Source organism: Equus przewalskii, chromosome 12 (genome assembly GCF_037783145.1).
Source record: "Equus przewalskii isolate Varuska chromosome 12, EquPr2, whole genome shotgun sequence".
Classification (NCBI taxonomy): domain Eukaryota; kingdom Metazoa; phylum Chordata; class Mammalia; order Perissodactyla; family Equidae; genus Equus; species Equus przewalskii.
Genome location: NC_091842.1, coordinates 19357934 through 19378065, shown reverse-complemented (window position 1 = coordinate 19378065; position 20132 = coordinate 19357934). Strand labels below are relative to the sequence as shown.

Here is a 20132-nt window from a genome sequence, read left to right as displayed (position 1 = left end):
TTAGCATGTGTTGCTGTCATCCTCAGTATTGTGAAAGGAAGTAGAAGAAGAAATGAGAAGGGATGAGGAGGATAAAGTGAAGGAGGCATGGGAAAGCAAAGGGTAGGGGGTGAAGAACAACCTGAAATAGGAAGGAATTTCCAAGGTAGAAGATAGTTTGGGTTCAGGGGAAGTAGGTGAAGGAAGTGGCCCAGAGAGACTTTTAGAAATCAGACTTTGTGACCCTGAACGGAATAGGGGAGGTGGGAGAACAAGCCAGCCCTTTCTCTGAAGGAGGCCTCGAACCTCACCTCTCCAGCCCTCAGCTGTCAACTGGAGAAAGAGGCTGCTTTTTCAGTGCCTCTGGGTTACTCTGTTTAGCTGAGGGATGAAGGAGAAAGGATTGGACTTATTTTATTGAAGGTCCTAGAAAAGGCTTAGGTTTCCTTTCATGATGTCACGGGAGGTAGATTGGTTTGTTTCAGAATTATAGAGAGCAGAAGGTTAGGGACAGTAAGACTTTTTGGATTTGGTCTGAAGAACATGATAATAGGTCTGTGACCAGAGGCGGGTGTCATCCCTCTAGACTTTAGTTTCCTTATCTGTACCTCTAGGGATGCATTAGACCTAGGGGAGCCCCCCTATTTGGGGAACTTGTGTGCAGGGAGGCCTTAAATGATGGTGCTTCCTGAGTAGATCCAGTAGAAAGCAGATCTCTGGGCATTGCTGCTTGGGGAACCTCTCTGTGACCCCTGGTAAACTTGTTGCTCATAGAGTTAATTCAGGCTTTCCTTCTGACCACTGCCCCCTCTTTCTAGGCCTTGGCCCCTCCATCAGAGGAAGATGCTGCTGCCACCTGCTTGCTCTTCCTGAACCTCCAGGTGTCTGCCACACTGCCCCATGGAGGACTTGCCCACCTCACTCAGCTGCTCTGACTGTCAGCGCCACTTTCCTAGCCTCCCAGAACTGTCACGGCACCGTGAACTGCTCCATCCATCTTCCAACCAGGATAATGAGGAGGCTGACAGCATCCCTCGGCCCTACCGCTGTCAGCAGTGTGGGCGGGGTTACCGTCACCCAGGGAGCCTGGTCAACCATCGCCGGACCCACGAGACTGGCCTTTTCCCCTGTACCACCTGTGGCAAGGACTTTACCAATCCCATGGCCCTCAAGAGCCACATGAGAACTCATGCTCCTGAGGGCCGCCGCAGACGCAGGCCCCCCCGCCTGAAGGAAGCCACTGCATGCCTCCAGGGGGAGACAGTGTCCCCTGACTCCTGGGGCCAGAGGCTTGGCCCTAGGGAAGGCTGGGAAAACCAGAAAAAACATACTGAAGAGACATCTGGCTGTGAGTCTGGGCCTGATCCCAGGGCAGCTCTGGGCACTTGGGAAGATCCACCTACCAGACAAAGAGAAGTCTGGGAAAGCCAGCCAGATCCTGAGGAGGATGCAGAGGGCTCGGGGCCCACTACGAACTCTGCTAGAGCCCCACCGCTCCCCACCCCAGCCAGCAGCCTTCTGAGCAATTTGGAACAGTATTTGGCTGAATCAGTAGTGAATTTCACAGGGGGCCAGGAGCCTACCCAGTCCCCTCCTGAGGAAGAACGTCGGTACAAGTGCAGTCAATGTGGCAAGACCTACAAGCATGCCGGGAGTCTCACCAACCACCGCCAGAGCCATACCCTGGGCATCTACCCTTGTGCCATCTGCTTCAAGGAGTTCTCTAACCTCATGGCCCTGAAAAACCATTCCCGACTCCATGCCCAATATCGGCCATACCAGTGTCCCCACTGCCCCCGTGCCTTCCGGCTCCCCCGAGAGCTTCTGGAACACCAGCTATCCCATGAGGGAGAAAGGCAGGAACGGCTGTGGGAAGAAAAAGGGATGCCCACCACCAATGGGCACACAGATGAGAGCAGCCAGGACCAACTCCCCACTACACAGATGCTGAATGGCTCCGGGGAGCTCAGCACCTCTGGAGAGCTGGAGGACAGTGGTCTAGAGGAGTACCGGCCTTTCCGCTGTGGTGACTGTGGCCGTACTTACCGCCATGCTGGGAGCCTCATCAACCATCGCAAGAGCCACCAGACAGGTGTCTACCCCTGCTCCATCTGTTCCAAGCAGCTGTTTAATGCAGCTGCCCTCAAAAACCATGTGCGGGCTCATCACAGACCCCGGCAAGGAGCTGGGGAAGATGGGCAGCCATCAGTGCTGCTAGCTCCCCTGCCCCTGGCTGAGAACACCCACAAAGAGAAGGAGGTCCCCACTACCACCCTGGACCACCGCCCGTATAAGTGCAATGAGTGTGGTCGGGCTTACCGCCACCGGGGGAGCCTAGTGAACCACCGCCACAGCCATCGGACAGGAGAGTACCAGTGCTCACTCTGTCCCCGCAAGTACCCTAACCTTATGGCCCTGCGCAACCACGTGCGGGTACATTGCAAGGCTGCTCGCCGCAGCACAGGCCCAGGGAACGAGGGTCCCCCCAGCCACCTCAAGGTGGAGCTCCCGCCTGACCCAGTGGGAGCAGAGGCAACCACACGTACAGACCAGGAACATGTGTGCAAACAAGAAGAGGGCACTGATGTCCCCCCAGCAGCAGATAGGACAGCACCACAGATATGTAGCGTGTGTGGGATGCTCTTTGAAGACTCTGAGAGCCTTGAACATCATGTACGGACCCATGGGGAAGAGGAAAACAACAGGTCAGGGACCAGGGTATCACCACCTCGGGCATTTGCCTGCCGAGACTGTGGAAAGAGCTATCGCCACTCTGGCAGCCTTATCAACCACAGGCAGACCCACCAGACAGGAGACTTCAGTTGTGGGGCCTGTGCCAAGCACTTCCATACCATGGCTGCCATGAAGAACCATTTGCGACGCCATAGTCGACGGCGGAGCAGGCGGCACCGCAGGCGGGCTGGCAGTGCTGGTGGTGGGGGAGAAGCCAAATTCCTGTCAGGCGGGAACTGGGCCGAGGAGTTGGTGGGAGACAGTGAGGGCCTGGACTGCCCCCATGACCCTTTAGGGGAAAGATGTAGTAGAGCTGAAGGCAACTTGGAAGGTGATGGGGGCTATTTGCAGGCTGAAACTGAAAGAGACAAGTGTGGGCTTGAGAGGGATGAGGCCTGTTTCCAGGGTGATATCCAGGGTGATAGAGAGAGAAGAGGCACTGAGGAAGGACTGGAAAGGAAGGAGGCCTGTTTCCTTGACAACTTGGACGTCCCAGTCAATGAGGAAAGAAATGGGACTCACTTCTGTGATGGCCTCACTGGAGTGGACGAAGACCAGAAACCAGCCACTGGCCAGCTCAGCTCCCCTTCCCATTCTGCTGAAGCTGTCACTAGCTGGCAGGCTGAGGTCTCCCACACATGTTCTGACTGTGGGCATTCTTTCCCCCATGCCACCGGCCTGCTGAGCCATGGGCCCTGCCACCCACCAGGCATCTATCAGTGCTCCCTCTGCCCGAAGGAGTTCGACTCTCTGCCTGCCCTGCGCAGCCACTTCCAGAACCACGGGCCCGGGGAGGCAGCCTCGGCACAGCCTTTCCTCTGCTGCCTCTGTGGCATGATCTTCCCTGGGCGGGCTGGCTACAAGCTTCACCGGCGCCAGGCTCATGCCTCTTCTGGCATGACTGAGGGCTCAGAGGAGGAGGGAGAAGAGGAAGGAGCAGCAGAGGCAGCCTCCACTCAGAGCCCCCCACTGCAGCTTTCGGAAGCAGAGTTGTTGAATCAGCTGCAGCGAGAGGTGGAGGCGCTGGATGGAGCTGGTTATGGGCACATCTGTGGCTGCTGTGGTCAGACGTATGATGACCTGGGAAGCCTGGAGCGTCATCACCAAAGTCAGAGTTCTGGGAACACCACAGACAAGGCTCCCAGCCACTTGGGAGAGTCAGGTGATGCCACGGGAATGGTTGTAGACAGTGTCTTTGAGAGCACAGTGACCTCTCTTTCTGGGGAGGGTGGAGACACAAAGTCTGGAGAGGGAATAAGTGCTGTGGTTACAGATGGCCTTTGCATGCAGGGTGAGGAAAGTTCTCTGGAGGCCCAGCCCCGCCCCTTCCGCTGCAACCAGTGTGGCAAGACCTACCGCCATGGGGGCAGTCTGGTGAACCACCGCAAGATCCACCAGACTGGAGACTTCATCTGCCCTGTCTGCTCCCGCTGCTACCCCAACCTGGCTGCCTACCGTAATCATCTGCGAAACCACCCACGCTGCAAAGGCTCAGAGCCCCAGGTGGGGCCCATCCCAGAGGCAGGAGGCAGCAGTGAGCCCCAGAACATGGGAGAGGACGGGCTGGCGCAGGCAGAAGTGGGGAAGTTCCAGGAAAAACTTAAAGTGGAGCCCCTGGAGGAGGTGGCGAGAGTGAAAGAAGAGGCATGGGAGGAGACCACTGTGAAGGGGGAAGAGATGGAGCCAAGGTTGGAGACTGCAGAGAAGGGCTGCCAGACTGAGGCCAGCTCTGAGCGGCCCTTCAGCTGCGAGGTGTGTGGCCGGTCATACAAGCATGCTGGCAGCCTCATCAATCACCGGCAGAGCCACCAGACAGGCCACTTTGGCTGCCAGGCCTGCTCCAAAGGTTTCTCAAACCTAATGTCCCTCAAGAACCACAGGCGCATCCATGCAGATCCCCGGCGTTTCCGCTGCAGCGAGTGTGGGAAGGCCTTCCGCCTGCAGAAACAGCTGGCCAGCCACCAGCGGGTCCACCTTCAGCGGGGTGGGGGTGGGGGCACCCGAAAGCTGACTCTGGAAGATCGGCCCTTCCGGTGTGGGCAGTGTGGACGGACCTACCGCCATGCTGGCAGCCTCCTGAACCACCGGCGCAGCCATGAGACAGGCCAGTATAGCTGTCCCACCTGCCCCAAGACCTACTCCAATCGCATGGCCCTGAAGGACCACCAGAGGCTGCATTCAGAGAGCCGGCGGCGGCGTGCAGGGCGATCCCGGCGGGCAGCTGTGCGCTGTGCCCTCTGTGGCCGGGGCTTCCCTGGCCGGGGACCTCTGGAGCGGCACCTGCGAGAGCATGAGGAGCAGACCAAAAGTGGTCGGGGAGGCTCAAGTGGCACAGAGCACAGTGAGGGAAACCTGGTTGATGACCAGGGACTAGAGAACAGATTGGGTGGTACTGAGCCAGTACCCCAGCTGGAGGATGGAGACACGAGGCCAGGAGAGCAGAGTCAGAGCCCCATTAGGGCAGTAGGTTCAGAAGCCACAGAGCCAGTATCTTGGGGCATGGGGAAAGCAGATGGGTTGCAAGGGGACAGTGGACAGGTGAATCATGATGGAGATTGGGTTCCTCAGGGTCATGTACTGGCCAAGCCAGAAGACAAGTCAGGGGACAGTGTTTCCAGGACTTCTTGCCCCCTTGGCAACAGCCAGCCCAATGGACCTAGTCTGAGTCACGTGGATAGCTGGGACAATGGAGATAGCATACCTCAGCTCCAGCCAGAGAGCCATCCCTTTTCCTGCAGCCATTGTGGCAAGACCTACTGGCAGTCGGAAGGCCCCTTGAACCACTACAACACCTACAAGACAGACCACCGCTATTGTCTGCTCTGCTCCAAGGAGTTCTTGGATCCTGTGACCACTAAGAGCCACAGCCGTAACCACATAGCTGCCCAGACCTTTGCCTGCCCTGACTGTGGCAAGGCCTTTCAGCACCACCATGAACTAACCAGCCACCTGCAGACTCATGCTAGGGGCATCAGTCAAGTGCCACCTCAGATAGAGGAGGCCAGAGGTCCCAAAGCTGGGACTGTGGAGGATGAGGTGGATCTCTCTGTCCAAGGAAAAACCCAGAAGGCCCCATCAGAAGCCCCCAGGCCTCCAGGAGAGAATGCTGGGAGAGCTAATGGAGGGCAAGGAGTAAAGGCCACAGCGGCTGAAGATGAAGAGCGGCCCTTCCGCTGTGCCCAGTGTGGGCGTTCCTACCGCCATGCTGGTAGCCTCCTGAACCACCAGAAGGCCCACACCACTGGACTCTATCCCTGTTCCCTCTGCCCCAAGCTTCTACCTAACCTGCTGTCCCTTAAGAACCATGGCAGGACCCACACGGACCCAAAGCGTCACCGCTGCAGCATCTGTGGCAAGGCGTTCCGGACAGCTGCTCGGCTGGAGGGCCATGGGCGAGTCCATGCACCCCGGGAGGGGCCCTTCACCTGCCCCCACTGTCCCCGCCACTTCCGCCGCCGCATCAGCTTCCTGCAGCACCGGCAGCAGCACCAGGAGGAATGGACAGTGGCCAGCTCTGGTACGGGGGCATGAATGGGCTTGGGCAGAGGATCAAAGGGTCCCAGAGCAGGTAGGCACACAGTGGAGGGCAAAATCTGGCCCAAATGTGGGTGGAGGAGCAAGGAGTGAGAGAAGAGGGTCACATGGATTCCAAGAGGTGGCTAGGGGCTTGGATACGGAGTGAAGAAACTGGTTTGAGGATGCTGCCTTTTGAGTGGCTGAGATCTGAACCCCTGCGTCAGGTAAATAGATAGCATGGTGGGGTGGGGTGGGGTGGGGCAGGGAGTGGTCAGGGGCAGAGGCAGCTGTTTGGGCTCCTTTGCTGTGCTGGAGCCAAAGAGGAATGGTCTTTTTGTTTTAGGAGGGGAGGTAGCTGGGTACCATCTGGCTACTATATCTGGGAAACTTCCTGATCCAGCCAGTAATGATTTCCAGAGAAAAAGATCATTTAAGTTCTGCTCTTTCCTCGAGTAGGCAGGGACCCAGGGAATGAGGAAAGGGGCATGGGAGGCACCCCCAGACTGGACTGCTTTGTGGCTTCAGTGCTGACTTGGCCAGGGACACTGGGTCACTGGTTGGCTTCTAGCTCCCTGGCCTTCTTGGCCTGCATCTTATCTCTGCTCCCTCTCCTCTTTTCTTGGTAACTAGACTTTTGATCCTTTCCTACCAGTATTGCCCCACATCTCTTCCCTTCTGACTATTCAATCCTTTTCCTCTCTCTCTGCTGTGGATCTGCTTTTTAGGATCCAACCAAACCACTCTTTCCACCTGCACACCCCCCTCTCCATCAGCACACCTTTAACTGGAGGACTGAGTCATAGATAATTGTTTCTTTGAAGCTAGGCTCAACTGTAGTAACAACAGTCATTAACTCCTATCTCCCATCCTCTATCGGGGGAATCTCCATGGAAAGTCACCTCCACCCAGCCCTGCTAGAGAATGAGGCTGTGGAGGAGTGAGACAGCTTGTTTACTCAGCAAGCCCCAGGCTCAAGCTCTCCACCTCCTCTAGAGATCTGTAGCCTTTCTCTCAGGACCCATTCCATTTAGTGGCCACCAAGGGTTGGTGTCCTTGAGATGGTGGACCCTTGACCTGAGACTGTCAGGGAAAGAGGGAATGGTGGGTGAGATTCCTCTGAGAGGGCTGATGAGATGGCTTTCAGGATCAAAGATTTCTTGTGACCTCAAAGGAAATGAGCAAGGAGCCAGTTAGCCAGGTCTGAGGAAATAATTGGGAGTTCTCCTGCAGGCCTCTGGAGCCATGGGCCGGGGGAATGGCCTGCAGGGCTAGGGAGGGGGGTGTACAAGCTCTGTGGGGTTTGCCACCCCCAGTCAGTGACCTCCTCTCTCTCTCCCCAGGAGCCCCAAAGGCACCAGCGATGGGAGGAGGGGACTTGTCATTGCCTCTTCCACCCACCCCAACGACCCTACTCCTGGACCCTTCCCCCAAGTGGCCTGCAGACCTCAGCTTCTCCCTCTGAACTTCAAGTCTCCAAAGATCAGAATGTGGGGTGGGGGGTGGGGGTATGTGTTGCAGGGAAAGGCTTGATTTCCATGTTTTGCTCAGGAGTAGTTTGGGCATCCCCATCTCTTCTCTCCTCTCCCCCTGCGAAGAGGACCCAGATCTGGCTTCTTTCCCAAGGAGGGGGTGAGGTGTTCTTCATGTTCCGGTCCTTGAAGGACTCCTTCCTCCAGCCTTTGTCACCATGCTCTTCTCTATGACCAGCCCCGCAAGAAAGCCGGTGCCAGGCTCTGGCGTGATGCTGGGCCACCCTTGCCAACCAGATTCCAATACCAGGGAGAGGCAGATTCAGAGACAGCCACAGTGGGAATGTTGCCTGTGGAAGGGGAGCCTTTTGCTACAATTTGTAACTTATTTTCTAAAGTCTATTTTGTAACAATTTATTTAAGTTTTGGAAAAAAGGAAAATTGCTCCCCCCAAAAAGAGAAATTTTCAAAGTTCATGGCTGGTGTGATTGTATCCGAGGGGATGAAGAATACGGAAAGCTGGGGATGCCTGCATTGGACAGCAGAGCTGGGTGTCGGGGATCTTCCACAGGTGACATCTCCCTGTCCTGCAGGGTGGGGAGTGGGGGCAGCTGCCGGTCCAGGCAAGCTCCTTCCCAGAGCCCCCTGGGCTGTTGGGCCTGCCCCAAGTGCCTAGGATCATGTGGGTGGGGGGACTGGGAGAGGGCAAGGGGCAGTGATGCAGGAATTGCCTCACTGTGTTTGCAGCATCCCAGAGCCACCTGTCAACAGCCAGCTGGTTGGCCTGTCAGCGAGAGGAAGGAGGTATAGGGTTGGTCTCATCCTCACAACCTTCCTCCCTCCCTTGAAGGAAGAGGACGGAGGTGTTACTTATCCCCTATGACAGATGAGAAAATTGAGGTTCGAAGAGGCTGAGAGACCTGCTCTAAGTCACACAATGACAAACAACCAGAATTTGAATCCAAATGGGTCTGTCCACTGTTGACCCCACCCAGGGCACCTACAGGTGGGTCAGAACAGGTCTTTTCCTAGATTGAGTGAGAAGGGGTCTGGAGAGGGAAGTGTTGGCAGGGAGGTCCCAGGGCCACATACTCCTGTTGGCCAGGCAGCTTCCAGTGTCAGCCTCTGGCTCCGGCTCCTCAGCGAAGTAGACCTGCCAGTCCAAACTGCTGACCCACTTCTCATAGGCGGGGAGCGCCGTGAAGACCGCAGGCCTTGCAGGGCCTTGACAGGCATCTCCAAAGCTGTGTAGCCCAGCCAGGAACCATGTGCCCCTCACCTCATGCACCAGTGGTGCCCCAGATAGGCCCTGTCAGGGGTCAGGTGACACTTGGTGACTTCCTTTTCCCCCAGGCAGCTGTTGGGGACAGAAGGGGCTAGGGGCTGGGCTGAGGCTCTGGCTGTTTGGGAGCCATTCAGCAGAAAGGCTGAGTTCCAAGTGAGAGGCAGGTGCTGAGGCCAAGCCTGGCAGAAGGTCTGTTCATGAGTTGCAGGGTGAGGACACTTAAAGAGTCTGTAGGGTGAGGTTTGGGGGACTGGGGCTCACCTCACAGTGGGGCGGCTCACCCACCACACTGGTACACACCATCCCTGGCAGAATGGTGATGCCATGGCTCCCAAGGGTTGTATGCAGCCGGCTGCAGGCCCTGGGCCCCAAGAGGGTCACAGGCACTGCCTGAGGGGAGCTGGTGCCTGTAGGGAAAGGAAAAGACCCAGCTGCCCCAGCGGCCTCTAGGCTAGATGGACAGCTGCTGGTGGTCCTGTCTGACATACCTGCTCCTTGGGCCAGCCCCAGGACCCAGCCACGTTCCCCATCAGGCAGGCGGTGGTCAGTGTAGGGCAGGCAGAGGGGCCGCAGGCTGGGGCCCAGTGTCACAGGCTGGGCCAGCAGCAGGAGGGCCACATCATAGCCCCCCTCTGGGTGGGTATAAGCCCCATGCAGGATGAGTTGCTTCAGGCCCCACTCCTCTGGTCCAGACCCCAGCCCTACACTCCATTCCTCTGGGGTCTGGCGCCTGTGCAGAAGCAGTGTTAACAGCTTTGGGTGGCAGGGCTGCCAGCAAGGGTTGGGGGGGCACAAAAGTGAGGGAGATAGGGCTCACCCAATGAAGCAGTGGGCAGCAGTCAGCACCACCTCCTCTGATATCAGGGCTCCGCCACAAGCCAGCTTCCCTTGGTGAATCAGCCTGGCATCCCAGGGCCATTGGGAGGGAGCTCCTGCCTGGGGACCTTCTCTCCTCAAGGAGCCACAGGCTGAAACAGACGATTACATCATTTGCCTTCTTGATACGTGCTCACTGTGTGCCAGGCCTGTGCTAAGTGCTTCCTACGCACTATCAAATCCTCACAACATCCTTTTTAAGTTGAATTTTGTTACCCTTGTTACCAAAGGTAACCAAAGTCCCAGAGAAGTTAAGTGACTTTCTAGCTTAGGAACCACAGGCAAGTAGCAAATTTGGGATTCAAAGGCCAGGGCTTAAGCTTTTAACTGATGGCCGAGTCTCATGGGAGTGGCCTGCTCATCACTTCCCTACGCCACCTGTCTGCATCCCTCTGGGCTTGGACTGGTCCCAGAATTCTTGGCTCACTAGTGCTTCTCTTACCATCGAGACATAACTTCCGTCTCAGGAATTATTTTGCATGCAATTTACATGTTAGTCACTTAATGCCAGATTTCTGAGTGGGAGCCCTGCCCTGTCCAATCTCAGCCAGACCTCAGAGACCCCTCTTCTTACCTAAACTCCCAGCCCATAAAGTTCTGAAGCATCTGTGCCTCTCAGCCCTTAAATGGGGCTGTTCTCATCCTAGGGGCTGAAATGGGCCTTAAAACCCCCCTAGTTAGCCCCTAACAGTGTATGGGTGCCCTGTATCAATTCTGTATTCCGAGCTGAAATTTGTTTCACTGTGACTTCCACCTGCTGCCCAGGAGTTCTCATGCAGGCCTGGGTGTCCCCACACATCCCACTCCTCACACCCCCTGTTCATACCTACACAGCTATCCTCATCACTGATCTCTAGCGTCTCTGGGTTCTGGGCCAGGAAGGCTGCCCCTTGAGCTCGGGCCTGCAGCCAGGAGCTGTGAGCAGCCATGTCGGTCAGCAACACAGGAGTGTCTTCCTGGGCACAGTTTGATGCGAAGCTGATGATCCCAGCCTGAACCCAGTGTCCATCAGGCTCGCGGCACAGCACAGGGCCCCCAGAATCTCCCTGGAGCCAGGCAGTGGAGTCAAAGACAGACACCTGAGCCCCAGCCCTAGGCTAAGGCCCTTCCACTGCGGCCCTTCCACCCATCCCTGTGGATCGAGTGCTCAGCCCAAGGCTAGGCCTCCTCCCCCTCAGACCTGACAGGGCCCCTGCACCCCAGGCTGGGCACCCCCACACAGCATCCCAGGCCGGGCTGGGCTGGCCAGCAGCCGCTGGTGCAGCCGGTTGTAGAGACAGTTACACGTGGGGCGGCTGATTAAACGCAGGCGCAGATTCCGTAGGGTCCTGGGAGCTGGCAAAAGAGGGGGTTGGGGCTGGAGTCTAGGCTCTGGGGAGCAGGGGAGACTGGGAGCAGGGACAGTTGGCAATTCAGGCTGGATGACCTTGGGCAAGCAGAGTGCCTCTGGGCTTCAGTCTGGGACAGCACTTACCATCACTGGTGTCCTGATCCCAGCCAGTGGCCCAGCAAGAGGTCCCAAAGGGGAAGCGATGGGCAGGTTGGGGCAAGCAGAGGGGTGTGTGGGCCACGGGGTGGGCAAGCTGCAGCAGGGCCAGGTCTGAGCCCTGGCTGTAGTGGTTATAGGCCCTGGGCAACTGCAGAGCAGTCACCCCCACCTCTTCAGCCCCTGGGCTCAGCCCCTCACGCTGCAGAGAACCCAGGACAACTGACCAGGAGTTCAGTTCTGTCATTGCTGCCCTGGAAGGGGAGGGACAAGGCCAGGCGTTGACTGCAAGGAGAACAGTGACACCATGGGAGACAGCACAGGTAGGTGAAAGATGGACAAATATCAGCCCATGGCTTTAGGCAAGGTCCTTCCTTCTCCCAGTCTGTTTTTTCACCTGTAACGCTTCTACCATGAAAGTTTGTTACGGCATATTCTCAATAAGTGGTACTTTGTTATTCTAAGGGCAGGGATCAGTTTTGCGAGGTTTGGGGACAAATTTTCCACCCCCCAAAGCCAGAAACCCTGTTTGACCCCAGCCATGACTCACTTTTCAAAGCAGTGGGCGGCAGTGAGGACCCAGGTGCCTGCCACGAGGGACCCACTGCAGACGTGGACCCCCTGCCTCCTCACACTGGCCTGCCACGGCCACTCGCCAGCCACCGTGTTGCCCTCCTGAGGCTCAGGGGGGCCAGGGCCGCGCTGCCCACACGCTGTGGAGAGGAGTGGGTCAGGGTGACAGCAGGTCCCTGCTCTGTTCTCACCCCAGGCCTGAGCTAGACCCAGGTAAGGCCCAAGCCCCACGTGCCCAGAGCTTACCACACTGAGCTGCTTGAAGACCTAGGAAGAGGGGGGACTCAGGTGAGACCTGGGGAAACCTTACCTGCCTGGCCCAGGTGGAACAGACAGGTTTAGGGGGAAAGGCTCTGGGTCCTTGCCTATGACTCTGTGGCTACCTCACCAGCCCCTCCCAGAATGAAAATATTTATATGAGATCAAGAAACAGCTTTTATTGGAACCTATTCACAGCGTACACTCAGTAATTAATCTCTGCCTCAGCTGTGCTCAGCACTCCTCGGCCTGAGGAGCAGGGCCTGGGGTTCCGCTTGGGACCAGGCCAACCCTCCTCCAGGCTTCAGAACCCAGAACTTCTGCCCCCACCTTGAGTCAGGGAGGCGGCCTCGGTATGTGGAGAGCATTAGCTTAATTGTGCCCTCAGCCATGGAGGCCTAAAAGGAAGGATTAGAAGCCTGTGTCACGTCCAAATAGGGGAGGGCTCCAAGAGATTGAGACACACCCCACCCATTCTGGCGACTCAGACTCCCCGACCTTTCCAGAAACTGCCAGAAACTCTGCCAAAGGGTCCCCTGCCCTGCCTATTCCCCATCACAGGCACACACAAACACACCCATTGAACATCTGAGCCAGGAGAGATGGAAGATATGTAAAGACGGGGAGACTGATGCCAAAGGGCCCCAGAACTTGGCTAAGGGCCATCTGGAGGTAGAGAGGCAGGCAGGGTGGAGGGTACACACACAGGCACAGTGACAGTTTCTGAGGACACAGACTGTAATCCAGCCCAAGAAAATCACCCATTTTGACACAGACGGCCACATACACCTCCCCACACACAGAACTAGACACAGTTACATCGCCACAGGCAGACTGTTCCCTCACACACACCACGCTTCAGGGGCTGCTTGGACAGAGGGTGGCCCATGAACCCCCACCATACCACTTCTGCCCCACTCAAAACAGATAGCTCACCCTCTGTGAGGACCACTGCTCCCAGAATGAGCAGCCCTGATCCCCAGCTCTGCTTCATGCTGCTCCAGGCTACTCTACCACCTGTGCTCTGGTTCTGAGAGGCCACCTGGGTCTTCCTAGCTCCACCCCTGCTCCGCCCCCAGTTGGCTAGGAGTCAGATGTTCTTGCTTTTCCTGAGTTGGAAGGGAGCCAGCAGATCCTAGTTCTGGGGCTGTGGCTGTGTGACCCTGGGCTATCCACCACTCCTCTCTGGGCCTCAGCCATGGCCAGACTGCCTGGGTTCAAGTCCCATTTCCCTCACTTACTACTTGAGTGACCTCGGACAGTTAGCCTGTCTGTGCCTTGTGTGAAAAACTCAGAATTGTTGAATCTGAAAATGCTTAGTCCAGAGCCTGGCATAGAATGAACTTGCTCCCAGCATGGAAACTCTCCTCCTGGAACCGTGAAGGGCACATTGTGCAGGAGCTCCCAGTTCTTACTTTGCAGCTTCCTTGCCTCTCTGCTAGGCCCAGGTCCAAGTGGGTTTCACATAGCTTCTCCCATCTTGCTTCAGAATCAGTGTGTGCAGAGCTGGGTGTCGAGGGGCTACGACTCTGCTACTTGCTGGCTATGAGACTGGCAAATCTTAGAACCTCTCTGCCACCGTCCTGGGAAATAGGGTTATAGTGGTCCCTGCACTTCTGGCAGGTATTGGAAGACTCAGTAGGAAGGAAGAACACTCAGGGTGCATCCTTTTTTTCCTGACTTCTAACTCAGGCCAGCCCAGGCTGTGCAGGAACCCTGACCAACACAGAAGCAGCTGTGGCTAGGGTTAAAAGCACAGAAGCGAGCCAACTGGCCCCAGTGGACTCAAATCCTGAGGACTCCCTAACACCCTCCCCAGCACTAGCTGTGTGATCTTAGGCAAATTACTTAGCCTCTCTGTACCTTAGTTTCCTCATCAAGAAAGGGGTAATAACAGTACCTACCTCATACACTTGCTATGAGGATTATGAATTAACACATGTCATGTTCTTAAACAGTGCTTGGCCTGTGGGTAAGTGCTCGGTACAAATTAGGGAAAAATAATACAAAAACTGTTCCTGGCCCTCCAGGGCTGCCAAGATTGGCCTGGGGTGGTAGATAAGGCAGCCAGAGGGATTAAGGTTAGACTAGGAAGAACTTCCCAGCAAGCATGCACAGAACCAAAAGGGCAGTTTGCCTTTGCAAGTATGTGCTTGGCCCTCCTGGGAGAGGAGGCCTGGCCCCCGTGGGAAGCAGGGATGAGCTGCTGGCCTGTTTCCTGGGGGTGGGGGCTGATGACACTCCAGGTTTTGCTGACTCCACACGTTGGAGAAGGGACTAACCACCCTTCCCAGGCAGGCCCTCCACTCTTCCTCTGACTCATATCCTTCTAGTCCCAGAGGAGGCAAGATTGGGGAAGCCCCAACACGAGGGTCCCTGGCAGACAGATGGCTCAGACTTGGCCAATTTATTTAAGAAATTTTATTGCTTGGAACCTTCCCTCCTTGGGTAACAGCAGGAGCTTTGGAAACCAGCCCTTGGGGACACAGCCAGAAGCACTAGAGTGGAGGAAAGATCATGGCACCTTTGGTCCATTGTCCTGTGTGCGAGTATGGTGGGGGGTGGGTTGCAGACTCTTCTGAGGACCCAGACATGGCGCCCTTGGCAAGGCTCACATGCCAAAGCAGAGCAGATGAGGTCAGCCTGGCTTGGCATGAGGGCTCAGTGCCCCTTAACCTTGCCTTGGGGTCCCTGGACCTCCCGGAAGCTGAGTATCATCAGGCCCACATTGATGGCATAGGTGGTGATGCAAACGATGCAGAAATCATAGAGCACGAAGAATAGGATCCAGGCCAGGTAGAGAGAACCAGCGAGAGACACTAGGGAACTCAGCAACAGCAGAGTAGATGCCCAGCGGCCCTGCAGGCAACCTGCAAGGCAGAAAAGGATCAGGCATGGGCTTTAGGGACTGGCCACCTCTAGAACACTGCCATGACTTCATGGTGCCACCCAGACAGCAGGGGCTGCTGAGGAATAGTCTCTAAAATGAGGCTCTGACAGGCCGCACATAGGCCTTGGTTCTCCTATGTGTTCAATGACCCCTGGAACCCAAATAGGGAATTTTCCTGCTGAGCTCTGCATGAGAAGAGTCAGGCAATCCTTGGATTCCCCATAGAAAGGAACCTTGGAGTCTTTTCCACAAAACTGGGCTCCTAGGAAGTCTTTAAGAGCCCTCTGGCTCTGACAGTAACTAAACAAATAGAAAGATTCCTGTTAGTTCCCGCCCCCACAGTGCTCTGTGATGAGCAGCTGGCTGTCTCCTGTTTGGGATAGGGGGGCGAGGGCGCCTGTCACGAAGGGGCGGGGCCTGTAGGGAAGGGGTAGGGCCCCTCACCTAACAACAGCTGTAGTGTGTAGAAGATGCAGCCAAATATGCTGTTGGATTGATTGAGGATGCTGTCCCGGCCTAACACATGTTCCACGAGTCCGAAGCCCCGGCCCCACCTGGTGGAGGGGATGGCCCAGGTTAGGAGTGTCAACCCTAAACCTTGGGCCCTGTCCTGGAAGGGTGATTTCCAAAAAGCCACCTAGGTTGTCCTCCTTCCCCTCCTCCCCTTTCCCCCAACCCCCGCGTGAGTCCAAGGGTCGATGACCTCCTAGCATAGCCTCCCTTTGGCCAGGTCACAATTTCGTGTCACCGCCCTATCCTCAGGCCAGGCCTGGACATGGCTCCCCCATAGGACCCTCTTTTCATCTTAGACCTTCAATAATTCTTAAGATGGCAAAGTGGGTATAAGAGTTCACTTTGCTTTACAGAGTTAGCAGAAACTGGGAATCCAGGGCAGAATCTCTCTGCCTTGGACCCCTAAATCTCCAGCTCCCTGGCCATCCACTCCCTCCTCTGTAATCTTTCATCCCACTAACTATGCCCTCATGCATAACCAGACTTGGCCACCTTATCCCCAGGCACAGCCATTTCAGTAGTCTCTACACACTACCCCACCTCCCCCTCCTGCCCGGTCACCATTACTACTTGACATCAGGATCCACATGCTATACCCCAGAATAACCCCAGTCACCAACACTATCTGCCCGCGCCCCACACTTCTATCTCGAACACACCCGTTTCGCCAGGCAACGCCCCCTAGAGCAGTCCGGCCCCCATGCATCCGCTCCACTGGCACCCCGATCCCAGACTCCAGAATCATCTGGCAATCTGGCATCCATGCAACGCTCCCACCAGCAGCCCGGTCCCCTAAGCTTTCCACTCGCGTGCGCACCTGGAGGAAAAGACGCGCGAACAGCTGATGGCTGTGCCCACGTCGCAGAGCGCGCGGTAATCCTTGTCCCGGGCGCGCGCCGCCTTCACGTGCAGTGCGTAGAGAGAGAGCATTAGGCCTGCGAGGCAGAGCGCGAGCCGCACCCATCCCGGGCTCCTCCAGCTAGCGCCCATGTCTTCCGGTCCCGCCCGAGGCGCCAGCCGTAAGGGCACCCGCCACGGAGCAGAAGCAGAGCAGGATATGGCCACGCCCTCTCCCGCCTCTCTGCCTGGACGATTGGCCTGCCTGGTCTCGCACTCCCTGACCTAATTGGTTGTTCCCAGGACTTGACAGGCATGCTGGCGAGGCAGGAAAACAGCGAGGAACGCCGGAACTGGAAAACCAGATAAGGGACAGGGGTTATTACGGACCAGGTGGTCCGCTAGGCATGATGGGAATTGTAGTCGAGGTGGCCGCAATACCTCAAGGGAAATGGAGTCTCCGGAGTTTAATAAATTATATTAATATGGCTAACAGTATAGTATAGCGCCTACTCTATGCCAAGCCCTGTTCTAAGCGCTGGAACATCCAAGATTTAGAGGCCAGCGGATCAGGGAATCCAGCGAATACTGCGATACGATCAAGAACAAAGCATTTTCCCTGAAACTGTTATTTCAGATATCATTAGGACTATAACCTCCATTCCTCTTAGCCTGCTCAGCCATTTCCTCCTGCCTCACCAGCGCCTCCTGCGGCCGGTCTCTGTCTCCTTCTCTACTTTAAATTCCCGGCTCCATCACCTCGCCCACGCTCTTGACAGTATCCTAACCTCTGTTCTCTTGTGGCGCCCTCCTTGCAAAACCTGAGCCTGAGTCAACCCAACGGTCTCTCCTTTCCAAGCCTTTGGTAGGCTAGCTGAGCTCTCCCCTTCACAGACGTGGCATCTATTGATGACTCATCTCTCCCATACCTCTCCTTCCTTCCCATCTGCATTGAAACTTGCTTCTCTTTCCCATTTTAGAAACAGCAGCAAATCTCCCTTCACAATCAAGTTTTGGGGAAGATTTTACACTCCCAGTCTCTACTTCCTCACTTCTTCCTTGCTGCCCAGCACACCATAAACTAGCTCCTGCCCCCAACACTCCCCTGACAACTATCTGCTGGTGTTACCAGGATGCTAAATCCAGTGGATATTTTTCAGCTCTTATGCTTGACCTCCCACCAGTATCAGTCACGTTTAGCACTCCTTCCTGGGAACTCTCTCTTCCTCTGGCTTCTATGATATTTCACTCTCCTGCTGCCCTTCCTGCCTCTCTGGTTGCTCCTTCTCAGACCCACTCCTCTTCTTCCAGACAGTCTGGTCAGCAGAATAACAGCCCCCAAAGATGCCATGTCCTAATCCTGGGACCTGTGAATATGTTAGGTTACATGGCAAATGGGAATTAAGGTTGCAGATGGAATTAAGGTTAGTTATCTGATGATTTTAAAACAGAGAGATCATCCCATGGGTCCAATGTAATCACAAAGGTCCTTAAAAGTGAAAAAGGGAGGCAGAAGAAGAGAGTCAGAGGGAAATGTGAGTACGAAAGAAAAGCACAGAGAGATGCAATGTTGCTGGCTTTTAAGATGGAGGAAGGGGGCCATGAGCTAAGGAATGTGGGTGGCCTCTAGAAGCAAGAAAGGGCAAAGAAATGGATTCTCGCCTAAAGCATCCAGAAAGCAACTGTTGAGATCGTGACTTTAGCCCGGTAAGACCTATGTCAGACTTCTGAACTACAGAACTGTAAGATAATAAATTTGTGCTGTTTTAAGCCATTAAATTTGTGGTAAGTTGTAACTACAGCAATAGGAACCTAATACAGAGGACTAGGATTTAGGCCTGTTTCTCATCTCTTTCCACAGTCTCCTGGAGTGTTTCTGTTGTCTATGGCTGGCTCCCCCCAGAATGAGTGAACTAAGAGGGAGAAAGATGGAAACCACGATATCTCTATGACTTAGCCTTGAAAGTCACACACTGTCATTTCTGAATTATCTTATTGGGTCATGTCAGCCCTATTCAGTGTGGGAAGAGACCAAAGAGTGGTATGAATACCAGGAGGTGGGAATCATTGAGGATTTATTGCCGTTCAACAAACCAACACAAAAATAATGACTTAAAACAGTAACAATCATTTTATTTTCTCTCGTAGGTTTTATGGATTAGGAATTTGGGAAGAGAATTTTGGCTGGGCAGTTCTGGCTCACATCATTGCAGTTAGATGATGGCTAACCCTGGAACAATGGCAGACTGAGGCAGCTGATGGATAACCTAGCAGTACTCTCTCTTCTTTTTTTTTTTAAAGATTGGCACCTGAGCTAACAACTGTTGCCAATCTTCTTCTTTTTTGGTTTCTTTCTGCTTTTTCTCCTCAAATCCCCCCAGTACATAGTTGTATATTTTAGTTGTGCGTCCTTCTAGTTGTGGCATGTGGGACGCTGCCTCAGCGTGGCCTGATGAGTGGTGCCATGTCCGTGCCCAGGATCCAAACCAGCGAGACCCTGGGCCACTGCAGTGGAGCACATGAACTTAACCACTCAGCCATGGGGCTGGCACCACTCTCTCCCTCTTCTTGTAGTATCAGGAGCTATTTATGTATCTGTGTAGTGTCTTTGAAGGGGCAAGTCTGGGCTTCCTCACAGCGTGGCAGCCTCCAGGCTACAATAGCCAGCTTCCAAAACTGTCTTCAATGATTTCCATCTCCTGGTACTTTTACCATTGTGTGGTCTCTTCCCACACTGAGCAGGGCTGACCTGACCCAATGGGATAATGCAGAAATGATGGTGTGTGACTTTCGAGGCTAAGTCATAAAGATATTGTGGCTTCCATCTTGCTCCCTCTTAGATCACTCACTCTGGGGGAAGCCAGCTGCCGTGTTATGAAGACACTCAAGCAGCCCAAGAGAGAGGTCCATCTAGTGAGGAACTGAGGCCTCCTGCCAACAACTAGCATTTACTTGCTGGGCATGTGAGAGAGCCACGCTGGAAGTGAATTCTCTAGCACCAGTCAAGTCTTCAGATGACTGTAGTTTTGGCCAACATCTTGACTGCACCCTCATGACAGACCTGAGCCGGAACCACCCAGCTAAGCTGCTCCCAGCTTCCTGACCCAAAAAACTGTGCGAGATAATAAATGTTTTTGTTTTGAGCTGCTATGTTTTGGGGGTAATTTGTTACACATCAATAGATGATTAATACAGGGCAGTCAGACTGTGTACATGGCAGCTCAGGGCTCCAGTACAAATGCTCCTTGTGCTTGGCTCCAGGGCTCCTGTACTGAAGCCATGTGGAAGCTGTATCACCTTTTATGATCTAGCTTCAGAAGTCATATAGTATCCCTTCCACTGTAATTATAAGCCTGCTCAGTCCCAAGGGGAAGGAACATAGAACTCCACCTCTTGATGCAAGATGTGTCAAAGCCGTATTTTAAGAAGTTCTGGTAGGGTGGGCCATCTTTGGAAAATACAGACTGCCACATGGAGCAACATTATTTCCTTCCACGTCTTCTCTTACTCCCTGCAGGTCACAGTTTCCAAGTTCTGGCTTGAACCCAGATCTCTCTACTGGGATCCAAACCTCACAAGCAGAAACACCTCTTGGATGTCACCATCTGGATGTCTCACAGGTCAATCAGATGCAATGCAACGCACCCAAAACTGAACCCCTTACCTTCCCCAAACCTGTTCCTCTTTTGCGGTTTCCCCCCTTTTTTTTTTTTTTTT

The 20132-nt window shown here is 54.9% G+C and overlaps 3 protein-coding genes across 26 annotated transcripts in view; 1 reads left to right on the top strand and 2 right to left on the bottom strand.

Annotated features, from left to right (window-relative positions):
• ZNF646 (zinc finger protein 646) overlaps window positions 1–20132 on the top strand; it is a 21413-nt gene extending 1281 nt beyond the window's left edge. For 5 of the 17 annotated variants that reach the window (XR_011524746.1, XR_543901.2, XR_011524744.1 and 2 more), the window contains exons 2-3: window positions 798–6452; window positions 7569–8171. Coding sequence is in view for 12 of the 17 variants with exons in the window: in XM_008514335.2 (XP_008512557.2) it covers window positions 880–6229; window positions 7569–7690 (5472 nt within the window). In the remaining 5 variants the exon portion in view is untranslated. Of the gene's footprint in view, window positions 1–797; window positions 6453–7568; window positions 8172–19932 lie in introns of those variants that run through there. The other 12 variants (XM_008514335.2, XM_008514329.2, XM_008514334.2 and 9 more) reach the window with 3 other exon arrangements.
• PRSS53 (serine protease 53) lies at window positions 8096–13320 on the bottom strand. 7 transcript variants are annotated; one of them, XM_070567971.1, is made up of 11 exons: window positions 13112–13320; window positions 12164–12184; window positions 11895–12057; window positions 11333–11598; window positions 11039–11193; window positions 10685–10904; window positions 9800–9950; window positions 9471–9712; window positions 9244–9389; window positions 8790–9006; window positions 8096–8481 (listed from the first exon to the last, which is right to left on the bottom strand). In XM_070567971.1, exons 1-11 carry the CDS (start codon window positions 13167–13169, stop codon window positions 8462–8464), a joined length of 1659 nt encoding a protein of 552 aa, XP_070424072.1. In that variant the 5' UTR covers window positions 13170–13320; the 3' UTR covers window positions 8096–8461. The 7 variants fall into 7 exon arrangements, with proteins under 7 accessions (XP_070424072.1, XP_070424074.1, XP_070424073.1 ...); XM_070567973.1 differs by lacking the exon at window positions 12164–12184 and adding an exon at window positions 12506–12573 and having other exon boundaries at window positions 13112–13186; XM_070567972.1 differs by lacking the exon at window positions 12164–12184.
• Window positions 14582–16815, bottom strand: VKORC1 (vitamin K epoxide reductase complex subunit 1). Of its 2 annotated transcripts, XM_008514324.2 has the most exons (3): window positions 16396–16815; window positions 15510–15619; window positions 14582–15045 (listed from the first exon to the last, which is right to left on the bottom strand). In XM_008514324.2, the coding sequence occupies exons 1-3, from the start codon at window positions 16566–16568 to the stop codon at window positions 14837–14839; spliced, it is 492 nt and encodes a 163-aa protein (XP_008512546.1). In that variant the 5' UTR covers window positions 16569–16815; the 3' UTR covers window positions 14582–14836. The 2 variants fall into 2 exon arrangements, with proteins under 2 accessions (XP_008512546.1, XP_008512547.1); XM_008514325.2 differs by lacking the exon at window positions 15510–15619 and having other exon boundaries at window positions 16396–16680.